Source organism: Thermothielavioides terrestris, chromosome 2 (assembly GCF_000226115.1).
Source record: "Thermothielavioides terrestris NRRL 8126 chromosome 2, complete sequence".
In the NCBI taxonomy this organism is placed as follows: Eukaryota; Fungi; Ascomycota; class Sordariomycetes; order Sordariales; family Chaetomiaceae; genus Thermothielavioides; species Thermothielavioides terrestris.
The window spans coordinates 7,985,999-8,005,765 of NC_016458.1; the positions used below are offsets into that span (position 1 = coordinate 7,985,999).

General features: G+C 59.5%; 6 protein-coding genes across 6 annotated transcripts; 3 read left to right on the forward strand and 3 right to left on the reverse strand.

Annotated features, from left to right (window-relative positions):
* Positions 1-119: 119 nt before the first annotated feature.
* Positions 120-1,412, reverse strand: THITE_2047491 (uncharacterized protein; the record flags this gene model as incomplete). Its single annotated transcript, XM_003653334.1, has 1 exon — positions 120-1,412. The coding sequence occupies one exon, from the start codon at positions 1,410-1,412 to the stop codon at positions 120-122; it is 1,293 nt and encodes a 430-aa protein (XP_003653382.1).
* A 593-nt stretch (positions 1,413-2,005) lies between these two features.
* Positions 2,006-2,738, forward strand: THITE_110127 (uncharacterized protein; the record flags this gene model as incomplete). The annotated part of the gene is made up of 4 exons (XM_003653335.1): positions 2,006-2,014; positions 2,058-2,187; positions 2,359-2,515; positions 2,606-2,738. The coding sequence occupies 4 exons, from the start codon at positions 2,006-2,008 to the stop codon at positions 2,736-2,738; spliced, it is 429 nt and encodes a 142-aa protein (XP_003653383.1).
* Positions 2,739-3,193: 455 nt separating this feature from the next.
* THITE_2064207 (uncharacterized protein) lies at positions 3,194-5,853 on the reverse strand. The gene is made up of 5 exons (XM_003653336.1): positions 5,341-5,853; positions 4,283-5,285; positions 3,817-4,195; positions 3,616-3,728; positions 3,194-3,560 (listed from the first exon to the last, which is right to left on the reverse strand). Exons 1-5 carry the CDS (start codon positions 5,497-5,499, stop codon positions 3,307-3,309), a joined length of 1,908 nt encoding a protein of 635 aa, XP_003653384.1. The 5' UTR covers positions 5,500-5,853; the 3' UTR covers positions 3,194-3,306.
* A 682-nt stretch (positions 5,854-6,535) lies between these two features.
* THITE_2115801 (uncharacterized protein) lies at positions 6,536-10,055 on the reverse strand. Its single transcript, XM_003653337.1, has 3 exons — positions 9,559-10,055; positions 8,627-9,502; positions 6,536-8,574 (listed from the first exon to the last, which is right to left on the reverse strand). Exons 1-3 carry the CDS (start codon positions 9,828-9,830, stop codon positions 6,657-6,659), a joined length of 3,066 nt encoding a protein of 1,021 aa, XP_003653385.1. The 5' UTR covers positions 9,831-10,055; the 3' UTR covers positions 6,536-6,656.
* Positions 10,056-15,079: 5,024 nt separating this feature from the next.
* On the forward strand, positions 15,080-16,288 carry THITE_2115805 (uncharacterized protein). Its single transcript, XM_003653338.1, has 2 exons — positions 15,080-15,450; positions 15,530-16,288. The coding sequence occupies exons 1-2, from the start codon at positions 15,214-15,216 to the stop codon at positions 15,860-15,862; spliced, it is 570 nt and encodes a 189-aa protein (XP_003653386.1). The 5' UTR covers positions 15,080-15,213; the 3' UTR covers positions 15,863-16,288.
* A 5-nt stretch (positions 16,289-16,293) lies between these two features.
* THITE_2115809 (uncharacterized protein) lies at positions 16,294-18,414 on the forward strand. The gene is made up of 2 exons (XM_003653339.1): positions 16,294-17,989; positions 18,079-18,414. Exons 1-2 carry the CDS (start codon positions 16,482-16,484, stop codon positions 18,284-18,286), a joined length of 1,716 nt encoding a protein of 571 aa, XP_003653387.1. The 5' UTR covers positions 16,294-16,481; the 3' UTR covers positions 18,287-18,414.
* The last annotated feature ends 1,353 nt before the right edge of the window (positions 18,415-19,767 follow it).

Consider the following 19,767-nt stretch of genomic DNA (forward strand, 5'->3'; position numbering starts at 1 on the left):
CAGCGTCAGCCGGGCCTCGAATGCTCATAAAAAGCACGCAACCATGCGGTCCCGGTTACCGCTTCTATTATCTTACAGCCTTGTCCTCTGCACATATCTCAGACACAGCCAGACACAGCCTATACCATGACCCTCCTCAGCCCCTCGGTCCCGCCAAGGACGCGGCGCCCCGTGACGGCACACCGACCCTCGCCGCTCTCCCACTTGCCCACCCGATTGGCCATGAACTTCTCCTGCCTGGGGTGTGTCCCGGTAATCCACTTGTGGATGCAGGCGTAGCAGTAGACGATGCCTGTCTGGCACGCCGCCGCGGTGGTGATCTCGCCCTCGCAGATCGGACACAGCTCCGAGTCGTCCGGCGCGGGAACTGTGTAGATGGGCAGGAGCGAAGACGCCGCAATCGGCGCCTTCTCCACTGCTCGCCTCTCTTTCTCCTCTTCATCCAATTCCTCCACCTCCTCGTCGGCGTCGGCAGCATTTTTCTCCTTCTGCCTTGGTTGCGCCCCCTTCGGCCCGCCGTCCGGCAGCCCGGTCACGACCGGCGGCGGCAGGTCCAGGCTTTCGGCCGCCTTTCTCGACAATTGCTTCGCAAAGTCGGACGCATACCACCACTCCAGGAACTTGAGCGCGAATATGCCGGTCGGCAGCGCCAGCGACAGCCCGCCGAGCAGGCGCGCCGCGACCGTCCCCCGCCCGCCCCGCTTCTTCGCCTCCTCCTCCAGCGCCTCGATCGCGCGGTGGTCCGCCGCGTTCATCCGCCGCACCCGCGTGCCGATCAGCCACAGGAACGGGCTGTGATACTTGGAGTTGTCGAACAGGTAGGCCAGGTTGAACGCCAGCAGCGCCAGGTAATACGCCGCGTTCACGCCGGGATAGACGCGCCGCAGGAACCAGCGCCACCAGTGCGCCGCGCGCTCCCGCCACCCGGCGCCGGCCGGCGGCCGGATGCCGCTGTAGGCGGAGCCGAGCATCGCGCGCGGCGCGTCCAGCTCGTAGGCCTCGTCCAGTTTGCGCTTGAGGTACGGCACGCCGACGATGACGGCGAGGTTGCGCCAGACGTCGGCGGGGGTCAGGCGCAGGGCGTCGCGCACGGCGGCGGGCGCGGCGGCGGACGCGCGCGGCACCTCGGCGGCCAGCGCGCGCTCGCGCTTGAGCCCGTAGAAGTGCTCGGTGAAGGAGCCGCCCCGGGTGCGCAGGTAGTGGCGCTCGACGGCGAGCGCGGCCAGCGCGTAGAGCTCGTCGAACGAGTTGAGCACGCGCAGCAGGTGGCGCGGGTAGCGGTGCGTCAGGAGGGCCAGCAGGTACCGGAGGGTCGGCGGCAGGAGCGCCGAGAGCTGCTGCTCCGAGAGCAGCTCGAAGAGCGATGGTTTGCCCTCGTCGAAGGTGCCCCGGAGGGCGGTCATGAATTCCATTTTTGATTCTTTTTTTCCCCTTTCGGGTTCCCGTCGGGAGGGAGAGAGCGAAATGTTATTGTTGGCTCATGGGCATGTTAGATTCCGAAGGACGATGGCTGTTGGATGAGGAAGCAGCTACGGATGTGATGCGATGAGGTAGGTTTGTGGCCAGGGTCCGCTCATCGATAAGGATGAGCAAGGGTTCACGGCGCCAAATTGCCGAGGCAGGTCGGCCCAAGGTTGCGGCTGACAGGGATTACGGCGGTCCGCGGGGCGGAAGCCCCACTACCCCAGGCGTACAGTACCGTACTGTGTGAACTACGGAGTAAGCACAAGCACCTATATAAGCCTGGGACCGCACCAGAAGACGATGATACCTACACAGAACGGCCTGCTTACCCTGCTGATCTTACACAGTCTTGATTCTTTCCTCTTGAAAACACCCTGGAAGCAACATGTCTCCGCCGTCAAGCAAACCGCAGCAACAAGCCTCCAACTTTCTGGCGCTCTCGGGCGAGGAGCGGGTCCGCGAGCTCATAAGCCAGTACGCTCAGGAGTGTGCCAGCCCAGACGAGACTGCAAGTTATCATGCTTGACATTCAGACTCTCACATGTGCAATGTGTGTAACTAATTGTGCCCCTGCCTGTTCAATCTCCCAACAGGTACAGGAATGGACGTCCCGCCTGTTTCCCTCCCTGGCCGTGCACTCCGTCTCGTCCGATCCCGCCCGGCCGGCCGTGACGTTCAGCTTCACCGTGGAGCGGCAGCACTGCAACCGGCTCAACAACATGCGTATGTGCTCGTCACCATCCAGTCGCACTCTCATCCTTTTCCCAACCCACCGCCGGTCCCCTCGCCAAGGGCTCCACCCCCATCCATCATCTTCCACCTCTTCCAACTCCTCAAGACCATTCACTTGCCCTGATTGACGCCCTGCTCTCTCCCCGTCCACACATGACACAGACGGCGGCTGCACCGCCTCGCTCTTCGACCTGTGCACGTCCTGCGTGCTGGCCCTCATCTCGCGCCCGGGCTATTGGTCCTTCCTAGGCGTGAGTCGCACCCTGAACACGACCTACCTGCGCCCAGTGCCCGAGGGTTCCGCCGTGTTGATTGAGTGGTACGTAACTTACGTCTCTTCTTCTTTATTTCTTCCTCTGTCGACTCTGGCCCTAACCTCAACCGTTTCGTGTTTTCGACACAAATCCAGCGAGATCACCCAGGTCGGCCAGCGCCTGTGCTCCCTGCGCGGCGTCATGCGCAGGGCGAGCGACGGCGCCGTGCTTGCCACGTGCGAGCACGGCAAGGTCAACAATGATCCCGAGGCCGGGGGCAAGCTGTAGGGGAGCAAGGTGTTGAGGGGCGAGGTGTAGGGCGACATGTTTAGTTCAGTAGACGGCGTTGTTTTACTGACCTCTGCTGCTGCTGCTGCTACTGCTGCTGCTGCTCGTTGCTGCCGCGCAGATGCGCAGGTACCTCGAAGCCATGGATAGGCTCCGGATGGTTTTCAAGACCTAGAGGGAATGTGTGATGTTGGTCTTCTATATCTTAGGCAATACGTGATAGAAATCCCGGCATCTAGGAAACGGAGTCATTAGAAGCTAGCAGGAGGGGCGGGCTTGGAACTGGAAGAGGGCGGGCCCCTATAGAAGGAAATCGCATGTTCATATACAGAGAAATGCGAACCAACAGAATTCGTACGGTCCTTTGGATAACCTCGGATCGTCCTTGTGGTACAGGCGACACTCTGAACAAGTAATCAGCTTTTCCGGTCTCTCCTTGTCAGCCTCGCCAGTGTGCACTGAGGTGTCCGAGGTTTCTTCTCCGGCTGCGACAAGATAACAATCCACCGCGTTACGAAACTTACACTCAGAAAAAGACCAAGACACTCCAATTCTAACCCCCCTGCAGTTAGGGGGTGTCCTGCTCCGCATCTGTCTCCCCACCCACCTCGTCTTCGTCTTCGTCGTCCACCTCATCAAGCTCACTCGGCTGGTACGCCTCGCCGTCCTCGACGTCGAATATGTCATCATCGTCAAAATAGTACAACGCGTCCAGCTCGTCCTCCATCTCGTACTCCGCCCAGTCTGCTTCCGCCCCAAAGTGGTCGAGGTCCTCATCTGCCGAGCCACGGGCCGCAGGGTCTTCTTGCATGTCGTCGGCTACTGCACGCCGACGTGTTAGCGTAGCGCAAAAAGAAAACCGAATGTGGCGACCTACTCAACGGGAAGAGATCCTCCAGCAGGACCTGCGAACCATCCTCCCCGGCGAACTGGCGGTCCGAGATCTTCCAGAACGCCGTCGGCCCGCAGGGTCCCTGCGGATTGAAGTCCCTGGGAGGAAGACGGCACGTCAGTACCGGAAACACCCTACTGCTGGCGCTGAAAGCGATCAGGAGTATCGCAAACAACAAAAACGCACTTATCAAACCAGGTCCCCACGACGCCCCTGGCCGACCGAATGCCCCCGAGCTGGATGCCCTCGCTCTTCCACCTCTCCTCCCCGTCGAAGATGGAATAGCTCGTCCAGCGGACCTCGCCCTCGGGAGTCACGCGGACGGTGCCGCGGAGGTTCGCGTCAGCGTCCTCGGCCCACGACCCGTCTAGCGCCCGCGAGAAGCCCTCGAAGTAGACCACCGGGTGGTCCGGGTGGTCGCGCTCGCCGGGCGGCTCGATCTTGGTCACACGTATTCGCATCAAGATCAGCCTGGTCGCCTGGCCGGCGTTGAGCGGCGCTCGCGGCACGTCCCGCGGGAGCCGGTCGATGACGGGGAAGTTGAAGTTGAAGAAGTCGCTGTAGTCTGGCGGTTGGGGAAATGTCAGCACCCGTCTCATGCCGTCTTCTGTGCCATCGGCTAGCTGGCGCGCGCGCGTGGGGGGATGCTCACCGAGGAAAGAAACAACTCTCAGCCAGCTTCCACTGACTCCATACGGATCCCTCCCATCCAGCCCCGACATCTCTTTCTCCTTCCCCTGCTCTCTGTCTCTCGACCACGGGATGTAACTTCCAGCCCAGCAGCCAGCAAGCGGTCTGCCCCAGAAGTGCCAGAAGATAGGGAACCGTTCGAGCCTCTTGGACCGGATATTCGTCCCCAGCACAATCAGGATGGCCTCGACCTTCTCCCAATCCACCCTCACCCCGGAGGAGCCGTTATCTTCGTCCAAGAAAGGGCCCCATTCCGTCCGCGGGGTATACTCTCGCATGTCGTACACCTTGGAGGAAGCGAGCGAAAACACACCGCCGCCCCGCCGCGCCGCCCAGATGGCCCGCCTCCTCGCCTCGCCGTTGACCGCCCCGGGCGCCACTTCGGCCTCATCCGTCCCAAGCCCCCACCCGTACAGACAGTGCAGCTTGGCGCTCATCTGGTACGCCTCGCGCGGTCGCCGTGGCTTGCGCCAGCCGAACTCCGTGCGGGAGCGACGCGGCCGGCGTCGGCCCGCGTTGTCGGGGTCGTTCTCGGAACCCGACTCGGAGTCGTACGCGTCCAGCTGCGGGTGGCCGGAGATGCCAGGCATCATACGGTCTCGGCCCAGCTCGTAGATGAACGAGCGGGTCAGGAAGCGCTCGCGGGTACGCTCGTTGCTGAAGAGCGTCGCAAGGAGGGCGGCATTGCGGGAGGCCGGGAAGGTCTGGGCGCGCGATTTGCGAGCGAACGGTTGGTTTATGCTCCTGCTGGAGCTGGCGCCACTGCCCTCCTTGGTGGTGATGCCGACAGGCGCGGGAACCTGGATGGCGTGGTTGAGCAGGCGCGTGAAGGCGCGGTAGACAAAGGGGAGGTGGGATTGTATTTGCTCGTTATTAGCGCTGTCTTTGGCGGAGCAGATTTTCTTGAGCATGACCAGCTCGTGCAGTTCCTGCTCGAAGTTGAGGTCCCTTGTCGGGGGTTCATCCTGGGGCGCGTCGTCAGCCACGGGCCTGCTGGACAGGCCAGCACACAGAGCGTACCAAGATGCGCAGATAGATGGCCCGGCACAGGGCATTGTTGTCCTTGATGAAGTTGTTCAACAGCCGACATGTGAAGGGGATCCTGGCCAGGTCCTCGGGATCTACGAAACTGAAGATGTTATGTAGGATCTCCGGGGGGAGGTGGGTTAACGACACCATGTTGATGAGTTGCTCCGCCGCAGATTGTGAGAATCAAATCTGAACGAAGAAAGAGGATGGTTTTGCGCAACGAGACGCAATGAGAAGGAAGCGAGGATTTTATCGTATGTATGAGTTACGACGAGGGGTCGGCGTGGCGCGATGATTGAGGCGCCCCTTATTAAGAGCTCATCTGGACGGCTGCAGGCCACTGATTGAAGCGCCTGGTTGTCTGGAAATTTTGCGTCTCACCGACGGCTGGAAAAGGGAAACGAAATGCCGTTGGATGGTTCAGCCAAAGTGGTGAGATGCAAGTGCGCATGAGTTATGCCACCGCGAGACCTCTTATCTCCAAAAGTCCGAAGAGGAGGAACGTGGAAAAGGTACTGGAAGTGGGGCGTGCTCCAAAGCAGAGGATGCAGCTGCACTTCGCAGCGGGCGTTTCGGTCCGCTATTGGCCCCGCAGCGCACCTCCCGCACCTTCCGCGGGGTAACTGCTTGCTGTGATGCCGTGCCTCCCACCCGACTTTCAGGTAGGCCCATTCTCAGCAATAAGTTGTTCCTTCCCAACGAAGCAAACCAAAGAAGCAGGTCACTAGGCCTTCTACATCATCTCATTTCTGACCCCAAATATCTGGTCGGGTGACTACCTAAGGTACTGCACCGGACCAAATGACTTAAACGGAGGCACCATGGTAGACGACTCGGAGTTACCGATTTATGACTGACAGAGCTTGCTGGCATCCAGCTTCAAACCCACCCCCTTCTCCTCACCCACCTCCATCGTAGCATCGGCAGCACACACCACACGCCGGATGAAAAAAAGAACATCATCTTTATAAATCCCTGAAAACTGCAGCAAAGGGGTATAGGTAAATCACATGAGGAAGTCGAAAATCCATCGCAGAGTAATGCCCAACTAAAAGAGAATGCCATCCATCCGTCCGTCTGCTCCTGGAAAATGTTGCTCGCTCCTCCATGCGTGTCTCCCCTGGTATCCTGGCCCTGTGTTCTTTTCTTTTTGCAGTGAGATCTCCCGCCGTGGCACCATATGCTCGTAAAAATCAAATTACCTCCCCGGTCGCTTTTGGGCCATTGTACAACAATAACAACCCTTCCAATCGGCTTGGTCGGCTCCCACGCGAACTGGCGAAGAGATGCCACAAAACTCGTCTCTCCTAGGGAACGTTCTGGCCCGCATTCAGATGGATGCAGTTGCTCATCAGCGTCGCCCCCTCATGCAACAGCTCCCAACGCGAGTCCCCGAACGTGTCCCTCAGCACCATCAGCAGCGGCGTATTGTGGCTGATGCCCTTCATCGACTTGAGATCCTCGGGCGAGGACACGTTGCCGTACTTGATCAGGTACTCGCGCATCATCCGCACCTTGTCCTGCTGTGTCGTGGGCACCGGGACCGTCGGGCTGGGACCTTCGAGCGCGAAGCCGTAACACCAGACCACCAGTGCCGCAAAGTAGAGGACCCATGGACGGTTGAGCAGCACATCGTCGCGCGCCGAGTACAGCTCCTCGCGCCGGCCGTAGCCGCCGTTCGACCCTGGCGTCCCCGCCATGTCCGGGAGCATCACCGACTGCAAGAACTTCAGCGCATAGTACGTCGCGTCGCGTGCCTTGGCCGAGGGTGCCCAGATGTCCTTCATCCGCCGCTGCGCGCTGTTGAGATCCTGCGGCCCGATCGCCCGGCCCAGCAACCTCTTCGCCCGCGCAAAAATCTGGCAATCCACAATGTCGACGTGCATCGCCATGTGCGCCAGGTGGTGCAGCACGATCCGGCTCTCAAATACCACGTTCGCCTCGTTCCGGTCCGTGAGGTCGTAGTTATAGGGGTCCGCCGAGACGTCACCCCGCCTGAGAAGCGTCTTGTCAAAGTCGCTCTTCCACGAGTCGAAAGCCCGTGTCAGCGTGCCCCGCCACTTGTCGCGCCCGCCGAGCGCCTGCGAGACTCCGCCGCCCAGGGAGTTGACCTGGAGATCTCGCTGGTTCATGTGCCAGCTCACGCTGAGAAGACCAGCCATGAGGATGGTGCGCCCGAACGAGTTTGTCTGCACCTCTTGGTTGCTCAGCGTCCGCTTGAGCCCCTCGAGGAACGAGATGGCCTTATGGCCCATCGACATAAGGTTGGACTCGATCCTTGCCACCTCCTGACCGCTCGTGGCTTTCCACAGCTTGTCGTCGCACGGCAGCGGTAGGCGCATCTCGTGAGCAACCATCACAGTCGAGTGGCCAAACATGGTGGCGTGGATCGAGTCAATGACGAACGCCGCGAACGCCGCCCTCCGCGTCGCCTCGTTGGTGACCCAGTGGTTCCACCATTCTTCAGGCGTGTGCGCCGTTCCAGACGTCGACGACTGCCTGGAACCGTTCGTCTTGTCGTCCGTTCTGGGGTTGGGCGGCGAATCCAGTGCTGACTTGCCGATCAGTGCCCTGCCGCGACGCATAAGCGTGATGGTTGTCGCGTGGTGGATGTGCGCCCGCTCGTGCAGCTCCCTCGTTGAATACATCTTCTCGTACAGCTCGAGAAGTAGCAGCGTCTGGAACACCCACAGCTTGGCGGGCGGCCTGCAGTTGGGGTCCTGGAACATCTCCCACCTAAGATGCCACGCCAGGAAGTTGGAGAGCTGTGCGCCCGCCTTCGTGACCTTCTGGCCGTGCGCCTTGTCCAAGCAAGCAGCGCCGATGGTCATCATGGCAATCAGCAGCAAGTTTGGCGTCTTGTCGGGCGAGAAGGTGGGCTTGTGCAGAATCGGTACCTGGTCGCTGAAGTGCAGCCAGTACGACCCAATGTAAGCCTGCATCATCTTGCGACTCAGCATGTGACTGTCGTCGTTGCGATCGCCCTCGAGGATCGTCTCGCGCTGCCTCTCAACAGGGGCATGGCCGTTCTCATGGAACCTCTCCTTGATGAGCTCGAAGATCTCCGCACTCTTCTCCTCCGAGATGACCGACTCGGGTAGGTTCTGGTCGAGGAGGTTGGTGACCGACATGACCTGCTGTGGTCCGGCCGAGGCGGGGAAATAACCCAGCTGATTCGGATCGTTGTAGTACGGCATGCTGTACTGGTTCGAAAACTCCCCGTAGCTGCAGACGGATCAGTAAGGAAGGACACCCCAGGAGAATCAGCGAGACTCACTTGTAGCCCTGCATCGGGACCCCGGTTATGGGCGAGCCTTCGCCGTGAGTGTTGAACAGATACGCCACGAAGTCCTCGGGGATCGCAACATAGGGCGACTTGTTGAGGACGTTGTCACTCCCGAACACGGGCATGGTCTGCTGTATGCTCATCTGGTCGAGAAGCATCATCTCACCGGCCGCCTGAGGCTGCTGGTCCGAGTATTCTGCGGACGTCGAGGGGGCGTATGGTTGCTGCTCTTCCCGAGCTGCGGTCCCGGCCGACGACGCGGCAAAGTCTGAAGGGGGGAGGCTGAAAGGTGGGAAGTTTTGGGGCGGGACATATGGCATCGCGCTGGCCGACTGAGGGGTGTTCGCTGGTTGGCTGTGGTAGCCGGGCTGGGTCGAGACGGGAGACAGTACGCCGTACGGGCCAACGCTGGTCTGGATCGATGGCCGCTGCGGACCCTGAGGGGAATGGTGCGGTTGCCGTTGCGACATGTGGTTGTAATTGGGATCGTGATGCGTGTAGTCGACTCCGTTCGGCGTCCCGTTGGCGTAAGTGGCGGGCGGAGTGTTCGCCATCGGCGTGTATGGGCTTCCCATAGCATCCTTGGGAGAATGGTAATGAATGGACAACGACCGTCCCTTGTTGTATGCGGTCCCCGGCCGGTTGACTTCCGGAGAAGCTGAACCAGTGGGCGGAAAGGGCGGCCGGCTGTCCGCTATCGGCGATGCCTGGCTCATCATCGAATCCTTACGGTTCAGAGCCGAACCCTTGGCCGTGTGGCGGTCCTTGTGCCGGTTACACAGGTCCAGTCGGACGAAGGTTCTCTGGCAGTCGCCGATCCCGCACTTGTAGACCTGCTTTGGGTTGTGGTTCAGCTGGTGGCGGTAGCTTATTGTGCCGTGTTAGCAATCGGAAGTATCCCGGGCGGTTTGGAGATGACATACAGGTGCTCAGCCCTGGAATAGCTCTTCCCGCAGCCTTTTTCGGGGCATTCGAACTTCTTGTCCAATCCCTTTCGGCTCCGCCTCCGCTTCCGCGCAGGGCCCTCCGAGTTTGAAGAGTGCGCACCATCGCCTCCGCCGTCTCCGTCGTCGGCATCGTCCAGATCAAGCCCCTCAACATCCTTGTCATCGGATCCGCTGCGAGGCCGACCCTGCTCGTGCTCTGGGTCCTGCTTGAGGTTGTCCGGAGAGGGGGTCTCCCGAAGCGGCGCCATGTTGGGCGCGGGAGGGGCGGCAGGCACCGGGCCTTTGATTTCGCTTGGTTGAGAAGCGAGTACCGAAGCCATGCTCGCACCGATTACCCCATCGGCAATCACCGGCAAAGGCTGGTTGCACACAGTTGCGGTGGCACAGACACAAGCGCGTGATCAGAGCGCAGTTGATCCTTGAAGGGGCTTTTGTGGCTACGTCGTGCCTCTGCCCTGGATTCCTCCGCAGACGGGCGTTGGCGGATCGCGGCGAATCGGGGACGCACTGAGCAGGAGACTCTGCTCTAAGTCTCTGGGAAAAAAGGACGGCGCTCTCTTCGGTGGGGTGAGCTGGATAGCTGAATCCGAAGGCAGAGTTATTGCCTGGCTCAGGCTACGTCGAAGATGACAACCGAGTCGAACTCGTCCTCGACCACGCCGGACCAAGTTTCGGACGGGCTCACGGTATCATGGCTGGCGTGGAGGCTCAGCAAAACTTGCTGCAAGTCGGGAGGGGGAAAGGGTCCGGAGCGAGGTAGCTCAGGCCGCAGGCCGGCACCTCCCGAAGGTCTGAGATCGAGTTTGAGCCAAACGGCTTGGTGCAGAAGAACACCCTTGGAGACAGAAACATTAACTAAGCAGTTCCCAGTAGAAAACCAGTGAAAAGTAATCGGAAAGCCATGAAAACAGCCGCGAGAGGGCGGGAGAGAGGGAAAGGGAAGACTCGATGCGGGAAAATGGACGGAAAGCGGTACGCTAAGAGCCCGGCGCGCATTGGTCTCGAAAAAGGCCTGGACAACCAAAAGAGCGAGGAGAGGTGCGGCACGGCGGGGGTGAGGTGGAAGGCCGGGGTGCGCCGTGTGGTTGGGGAGGGGAGAGGGGGTGTGCCAAGCAGCTGCACGAAAGCTGGTGGACCAAGCGCTTGGGTGGAGCTCTCGAAGCCGCGGCAGGCAGTGAGCAGAGAGGGACCTCAGGGCGACGGTTTAAAAAAAAAAAAAAACTCTCGGCCGTTCCTGCCTCGCCAACCCCGGGCCTCACCCTGCACGGATGGGCAGGGGCGCAGGTTCGCAGGGTTGCAGGGGTCCTGTCCCGTCCTTCCTGTGCAAGCAAGCAGAATCAGGTGGCAGCAAGCGAGCGAGTGAGTGAGTTGCATGACACAACCGGACCCCAGTGTCGAGCACCGGCACTCGAAAAGACAGGACTCGCTGCGTGGACAGAGGAGTTAGAGGTACACGAAGAGGAAACGAGGAATGCGCAGTACATGGAAGTCTGAACGCGTATTCCTCGGCAGCCCCGTGTCCAAATTCGGCTCTGCCCCAACAGCTGCACGGACAAGATTCGCGCAATCTTCAGGTGAGGTCCGCAAGCATGGCACTTGCAGGCCCGGAGACCTTCCCTCTCAAAGTTCCTTGGGGAGGCTGTAGGTGGACAGGCTCCTGTGCATGGGGCAAGTAACGAGAAAGCCAACTCCAAGACAGCACCGAGAGCGATGGCGCCGAAGAATGGAAATACACCGGCATACCTTGGGCAGGGGAACCGCAACCTGGCAGGCCTTCGGTACGGAATAAGGTACGGAATATTAATAGGTGACTGAGAGACGGCGACGTGGTTTGCGAGGGATGTTGGGGCGCAGTGCACTGATTGTACACTAGAAACTCGTTTTGACCAAGGACGGAATAATTTCACGCGACCTGGTGTCCACTTTGATCTCCAGTGGTCTTGTCGACGCAGTAGTAAATCCTGTCCGACGTTCCAGGTTGGCCTTGCGGGGGCGTCGAAACAACGGTGTCCTGGAAGAGAGCGGGAGGAAGGAGAGCTGGGGCGGGAGTGTGGGGGTCTTAACGTTCATGTACACCAGTCCCCCGCAGGCGCTCACTGTGTCAGAGGGTGGTGCTGCCGTGGCCGAATGGAACCATGGAAGCTCGGTACTCCGTGACGGGCCCCTGGGTCATCATCGAGCCGTCGTCAAACCATAGGTATACACTATTCTCTTAGCTTCTCCATAGACTGCGTACTTGCTACTTGCTCACGCCACTAGGATCCGCGACCCGGGCAGCTACTTCTCGGGAGGAAGTTACGTTAGGTCAGAACATCCATGGATGGGCGTCAGAATGCGTTCCTCGATTTGGGCTTCCCCAGCTGATGCTCGTTCTGCGTGTAGTGAGAACCCACGAAATGCTTCCCAGGTTCGTACACAGTATGGAGAAGGTGTCGGCAAGGTTGGGGACGGACAGCCGGGCTCCAGTGAGCGGGGTTCCAACTGTCCCTGTCACCAGCGCTAGGTGGATCATCTGAGCATTCACTGTCCTCTGCACACTATTCCGTACATACTGCGGTAGAACCACACGCCTGGGACCTCTCATTGTGGACAGTGTTCATCCATCCCATCAGTTAGGGACCGAGGCCGGGGGTCTGGATGTGGCGATCGCCGCTCTGCTGGGCTCTCCATGCCTGGCACCTACTCAGTACGCATTCACTCCGACAGCACGAAGCATGTGAAGATGACCTCGACGGCTTGACTGCTGCATTTTTGCGCGACGCCCGAAGGGGGTCCCCAGTAATTCCGCATCTTGGCGCAAATCCTGGATGTGGCGGGCTTGGCTTGACGGCGCTGCCTCCAGGCACACCTGGGGCGTCTGGGTGCGGGAGGGGGCTGAATAATTGGCATGGGACAATCGACCTCCGACAACCGCTGTTGAGCAGTCGAGGTAAGTTCAGGTACGCTCCATCTTTGACGTACGGTTAATATAGGAGGTGGGCTCGCGGGCTGGGACGCTCAACATCTCGAGCAGAGTAAGGCGTCTTTCTACCTATCCAGACAAGTTGGAATATTCGGAAATGCTATGCTCGCCTGCTATACGCAGGAGTTATTCGCAGGTCTCTCGCAGACGGCCGCACTCGCCCCCGGGGGCCCTTTTTTTTTTGCTGCCTGCCGGCCGGACCCCGCTTTCTCCGACTCCCAGCTTCTGTGGACACTACTGTGTAGGCCTCGTGCCCACCTTCTCTCCCTGTGCCGGGTGCGTTTGCCCGCAAACGACGAATTTCTGGAACTTGGTGTGAGCTTGCTGCCACTAGTGGCGTTCGTCGTTTTTCGGGCGCTCGAGTCCCCCCGAGCCTCCATCGAACAACAGGGCAAGAACGTGGCGTGGGGTGCTCCTTGGGCTGATGAGTGCAGGGATGTCCCTGCGAGCGCCAGACTCATTCAGTTCTCTGAAGTGGGCTGTGGGGACCGGGGAAGCCGCCCTCTGACTGGCTCCGCTTTTCATCTCTCGTGGAGGTTCGAAATTCCAACCTTAAAGGCAGAAAGCCTCATCAAATGCTCGGTTCAGGTGCCTTGAGGCCGTTGGGATGGCCAACAGTTTCCGTTAGTCAACTGTCTCGCTTCCCAATGCTTTGTGGTTGATGGTCGAAATTGAAACTACCTTACCTGGTGCGAAACATCGAGATTAAGATCTGAGGTCCAACAACAGATCGCACTCCAATAGTCCCGATTGCGCTCACACGTTTCCTCGGAGTCTTCCCTCCCCAGAAGGGCATAGTTCCAGGGAGTTACAGTGGCGAGCTCCGTGACCGAGCGTCCAACGCGGTTAGTTAGCTAGCCAGGGATTCAAACTTGTGTTGTGTACTCTATTCCGGAGATCTTCCAGACTATTGGGACCGGAGGGATCGGCGGGACGAGAGCGACGAAGACAATGGGACGGTTCTTGACGACGTTAAAAGCAGTCCAAGTGTACACTACGCTCACTGTGCAGCTCTCCTCCATCAGCCGAAGACCGGCGCGCATTGCTCAGCATGCGGGGGGCTGCCGTGGATCAAACTATACTACATAGCAAGACCACCCCTGCGTAACTAAACCCCCACCCTTCATCAGAATCGGCTGTCCAGTCCGGTACGTACACAACATTTAACTGTGGGAGCGGGCGGCTTTAAGAGGTACCTAGGTGGGAAGGTCCTGCGAAGGAAGACAAACCGGACAGCGCACTATAGCTTCCTCCGCAGTAAGCAGGGTTGCTTGCTCTACGACTTCGAGCAGATCTTGCGGGGAATGCACAGAGATCTGTCAAAGCCGGTCTGTTACCACGGCTGACGACTTCTGAATAAGTGAAGCGCAGCCGCCTGAGCAAGAGGCGCATGGTGCGGTGTGGGGTCGACGTGGGAGGGAGATCGACGCGGAGCTTTTTCTCACAGTGCCGTTGGGGGCGCGGGATGTCATGTCGTCCCTCTCGCCCTCCAGTCTGTGCCAGCTCCTGCGTGGAAGGCTTGTTGACATCCAACCACCACACCTGACCGGTCTCGCCTCGATGCGCAGTGATTTGCCAAGCCGGCCTCAGGGTTCAGTGTGCGGCGCAGAAGCGCCACCGGAGTCTCCAACTAGCGGCAGCCAGGCATCTGCACGTCGACGAAAACGTGAGTTTTTCTGGGGGAGGGGGGTTGTGTCCCAGCGCGGAAAAAAGGCTCACTGCAGCCTCGGTGAGGGACACCGGGAGCAAAACTTCATCGCAGCAGATGCATCCCATGTTCGGCTCTGCAAGGCAGGTCATGAAGTCCTGCAGTTAATGACTCCTGCCATCGCCACGTAGCAACCGAGCGGCCTGCAAAAGCGGAGATTGGCGGGAGCCGCTGGCGCCTTCAAGCTTGGGCAAGGAAAAAGCGACACATTGATCGCTTTGCTCAGCGACCGGTCTCTGGCTCCTCGGCCTTCTGTCTCGAGTCTGCTTCGATTCGACCCCGATTGACAATATAGGATAAATGTCTTCATATTTCGAGGGCACATCGGCCCTTCATGGCAACGGCAATCCCCATTTCGAACCCTCGGCCTTCAGCTGTCGAATGGAATGGCGGGCCGGCCCTACCGTCCCGCACCCGGAACCACCGCGACGCCGAAATCGTGCGAGGGCTCAGAAAAAAAGTGAGTGCCCAGGAACCCGGTTTCCTAACCACGGCGCAATAGCTCACTGCAATTGTTGAGCAAACTTTGATGACACCCAACATCAACATCGCGGACACCTGGCGGAGCGCTGTCCGGTCAAGTTGGGTGCTGTTGAGGGCGAACGGCAGGCCGTGACGGGGCGGGGACCCAACAAGCCGGTTCTTGTGGCACCCACGGCGCCCCACGCCCCAGCCACGCGACCCACCAATCATGGCGCGGAGGTCCCTGTGTCGTCAGAGCTGTGGAGCTGGGGACCCGCGCTTCCATGTACATTGCACGCAAGGCTGCAATCTCTTTCCAATTCCCGTCCAGGACCCCTCCCGCACCGCGCAATGTCCGCCCGCACAACAAGGCGTTGAAGCAGCAGAATTCAGCGCCCAGGTCCCTATAATGTGAACTTGATCGATTTCGCCTAAAGCACGCTGGCAACGTTCCTCTCGTGTACACCCACGCAACCCTTTGTCAATCACTTCTCTTCCCATGGCTCCATCGAAAGCCGCTCGGAGCGGCCCCGACGACGGCAAGGCAGATGCCCCGACTACCAAGGAGAAGAGCGGGAGCGGTGCCGGGAATCAATCAGCTACCAAGATGCGGAGAGTCGCCAGCAGTGCAACTTCTAACCTGCGAGAAGTCACCAACGCAAGCGCTGTGAACGGGGCGGCTGCTACAACGGCGACCGACTCAGCGTCCAGCGCACAGGAAGCCAACGTGCCAGGAGTGAGCAGCCCCCTGAATTTTGGCATGTTCCATTTCGCTTCCCCGCGACGCGATCGCTAATACTTTTCCTCCCGAACAGCTACAGTGGCCTGCTTTTGAGCGGGACGTCCTCCACGCCTACCGCCGCGCGTACCGCCTCAAGACGCCGACCGCCTTCGTCAGCGACCACCACGCATGGGTGCTCACCCAGCCGGGCAGCATCGGCCTCTACTCGCCGACGATCGCGAGACACAAGCAGCTCCGGAGGCAGACGAAAGACCAGCTGACGAATGTGGTGCGCAAACATTTCAACGGCCTGGGCGTCCAGGAAAACGACGTCATCGTCGACTTCCTCCACAAGGTCCGGAGCGAGGGAATCTCCAAGGCAAGGATACGGCGATCCGACTTTATCCATCAAGAAGTGGAACGATGAGGATGAGCGGAACAATTGCGGAAGAAACTAAGACGCTTGGAGGGACACAGCACTCTTTGATCTCCTTGGGACGGATACCCTGCGTGTTTGGATGCACAACATGTCCTACGATTATACTTGGATGGGGTTTTGGGCGTTGCTTGCATTTGCATGTCATGGCTGCATTATATACAATGGGAGGCATTGTTCTCAGCAGAAGGCGGGATGCTTGGCACTGCTTTTCGCTCCAATCTCAACCCACTGCGTTTTAACGTGAAGAAATGTCGCGTCACGCTCCCTCCAGAGTTAGACGTGGGGAGGCCCACAGAAAGCGGTGGTCATTTCTAGCGAAACAGAAAGTGGGCCCGCTTTGGGCTGGTGCCTCAGGCGGCAAAACAACTCGACGCTAAAACTGCCATCTTATCTTGCGCCATCCAACCAGACGGGCCCGAAAAAAAAAAAGCCCCAAAAAAGCTGGCCGGGACCGAGAAGCTGCAAAAGCCGACTCAAGGCGAAGAGAGACGGCCCAACAGATCCGGCGCAACACTCCTCCGACTCGCAACCGCAAACGAGGCAGTACACTTGAATCCACGCTCGCCGCGGGAATGCCAATCGCAAAAATTGACACACGGTGGACGAGATGAGCGCGAGCATCCTTCCGAAAGCCGCGGGGGTCCCGGTGCGGCAGCTCTCGCCGGCGCAAATATGCCGTCGCCAGAGGTTAAAACCGTGCGCCAGCCGGCCCTCCCGCGCCGTGGCCTACTCCGTCGTTTCTACGGTTTCCGGTCGGCCATCTCCCAACAAAGCGAGGGCCCAGTCGTCTGTTTCGCGGCCGAGGGTGTGTCCTTCCCCGACCCCGCCGTTTCGCGGTCCCTGTTCCCCGGTTGCTCACAGGGGACAGCAGGTCTCCTACTTCCACACAACGCGCCGCCTGCTCGCCACGCCGAAGGACCCATACGGCATCCTGGGAGTCGACAAGAGCGCGTCGGCAGCCGAAATCAAAAAGGCGTACTACGGCCTGGCGAAGAAGTACCACCCCGATACGAACAAGGACCCCACCGCCAAGGACAAGTTCGCCGAGATTCAGTCCGCGTACGAGATCCTCTCGGACCCCAAGAAGCGGGAGCAGTTCGACCAGTTCGGCGCCTCTGGCTTTGATCCGAGCGCCGGCCCCGGCCCGGGCGCCGGCCCAGGCGCCGGCCACCCCTTCGGAGCCGGCCACCCCTTCAGCGGCTTCGCCGGCGCCGGTGGCTTCGGCTCCAACATCAACTTTGACGATATTTTCTCGGCGTTTACGGGCGGCGCCAGCCCCTTTGGGCGCGCCGGGCGTGGTGGGCCGTTCCAGACGGAGATCTTGCAGGGCGAGGACATTGAGGTGCAGGTGACAGTGTCGTTCATGGAGGCGGCCAGGGGGACAACCAAGACCATCACGACGCTTCCGCTCGTGACGTGCAAGACATGCGGCGGCAGCGGTTTGAAACAGGGCACCAAGCGGGCGAGCTGCAAGAGCTGCAACGGGACGGGCACGCGGGTGCACTTCATGTCGGGCGGCTTCCAGATGGCCAGCACGTGCTCGACCTGCGGCGGCAGCGGCGTGGCGATTCCGAGAGGCTCCGAGTGCCGCTCGTGCCAGGGCGACGGCGTGGTCCGGGAGCGCAAGACCATCACCGTCGACATCCCCGGCGGCATTGAGGACGGCATGAGGCTGCGGGTCAGCGGGGAGGGCGACGCACCGCCCACGGGCCGCGCCTCGGGCTCCGACGTGCGTGCCACCAATGGCGACCTGTACGTCTCCGTCAAGGTGGCTCGCGACCCGCAGTTCAGCCGGCAGGGCTCGGACATCCTGTACACGGCGACGATCCCGTTGACGACAGCCATCCTCGGCGGCGAGGTGGTCATCCCGACGCTCGAGGGCGACGCCAAGGTGCGCGTGGCCACGGGCACCAATTCCGGCGACCGCATGACACTCGCGGGCAAGGGCATGCCCAAGCTGGGCGGGCGGCGCGGCCGCATGGGCGACCTCAAGGTCGAGTTCCGCGTCGCCATGCCCAAGTACCTCACCTCGAACCAGCGGGCGCTCGTCGAGATGCTGGCCGACGAGCTCGGCGACAAGTCGGCCAAACGTATCATGAACCTGCACAGGACAACGTGAGCTCGCCTCGTCTCTCACCCCGTCCCTTATCTGTAGGCTTTCCCCTCCTAAGTTAGAACCCGGTTCTAACATTAACCCCCTCTAGCTCCGCCGACGCAAACGATCCCGAGTCTCACAAACACGAGGGCTTCCTCAAGTCCCTCTGGCACAGCCTAACCAACCACCCGGCGCACCAGCAGGGCAAGCAGGAGCCCTCCGAGGGCTCTGACAGCAGCAGCAGCACTGGCGCCAGCAGTTCAAGTACAGACCCCAACAAGCCCGATGACGGCAAGGGTTCCGGCTCGTCGCCATGAGAGTCTGTGCCTGGCGAATTCAGCCTGATCGAGCTCAGCTGAACTGAGCTGAGTTGAGCTGAGCTGTGGCGACGGGTATATGACGGGCGCGGTTGCGCTGAGCTGAGCGACAGACCAGACCAACATGACCACGATGGATCAGCATTCTAGCCAGGCCGGGCCAAGCGCGTCGCGACGAAACAGCGGTGTGGTATGCTGCAGTGTCGTGTTGTGGGGTGAAGGGGGACGTTGTGATTAATGGTGTTGGAGGCCGAGGATGCGACGGCGACCTTCTTCCTCAGCATTCAGCATTCAGCATCGGCACGAGAACATCAACATCACATCCGCACGGGGTCATTCTGATCTGCTCCCATCTGATCCCATCCCATCCCATCTAATCTGGTCTGGTCTGGCCCGATCTGGTCCAATCGCATCCCGTCCCGCAAGAGCGAGAGAGAGAGAAACATCCCCGACTAATGTATACAAACGACTACTACCTCCTCACGCAGAAGTCACTAGAGCAAGGAAGGAAGAACGGAGAAAACGGAAAGGGATGAGGCTAGATCTCAGCGGGCTTTCGGTTTGGTAGTGTTTCCCTTTCCTTTCTCATTTTTTTTTTTTTTTATTTTGGCATCAGGGCGGTGTTGAACGGCTCAAGGTTTCACGGTTCGGTTTTGTTTAATTTTTCCCGAGCACGTCAGGCTTCCTGTATTCTGCTATGGTCCAATTGTGTTTGGGGTTGAGAGTGAGGGGGGGGAGTGGAGGAGGGAGAGGGCGCGCTTAACGGGGGCGGTATGGCGGCGTGTTTCTTGTCCATGCGAAGCATGAAAGGCCATCTCCAACGCGATGTTGTATGCATATATTCCACTATGTTATTTGCTGTACTGTATGTAACTGTACTTAGAAAGGTGTAGAACAAACGCCCCTTGCATCTTGGAATCAACAACCACTCTGCAAACAGTCTTCAGTATTACTATCATCGTGCAGACGGGTGATGAGTCGCTTCTCATGCTGGGCGGTGATGGGGAAGGGCCCTCGCTTGAGAGGACGGGCTGTGAATACTCGAGAGGGGAACAGTCCATGATGTTATGTTGCTGGCTCCGCGATGACGTATGTTCGGTTGTATATTTGGTTGTATATACACATAAAAAGAAAATAGTCTCTTGAAGAGCACACAAACAGCACCACATAAGATAACCAAGAAACAAGCGTCAACAAACGTCTCTCTGCATTAATATGAGTAATCCGTGCACATCTCCGCTACGGCGTCCATGAAGCTCGATTTGCCCCTCAATCTACTTCAACCCCCATCTATCTTCACAACACCACGGAGAACCAAAACCCGAAACTCAATGCCGCTGATACCGTGCCGAAGATGAATACACAACACACGATGCAAATCATAAACGTATTTTGTAATTGTGACAACAGATTCCACAAGATGCGCCCGTTGGTGGCACAACACCACACACGGGACTCGGGTCCTGCAACCCTGTCACGCA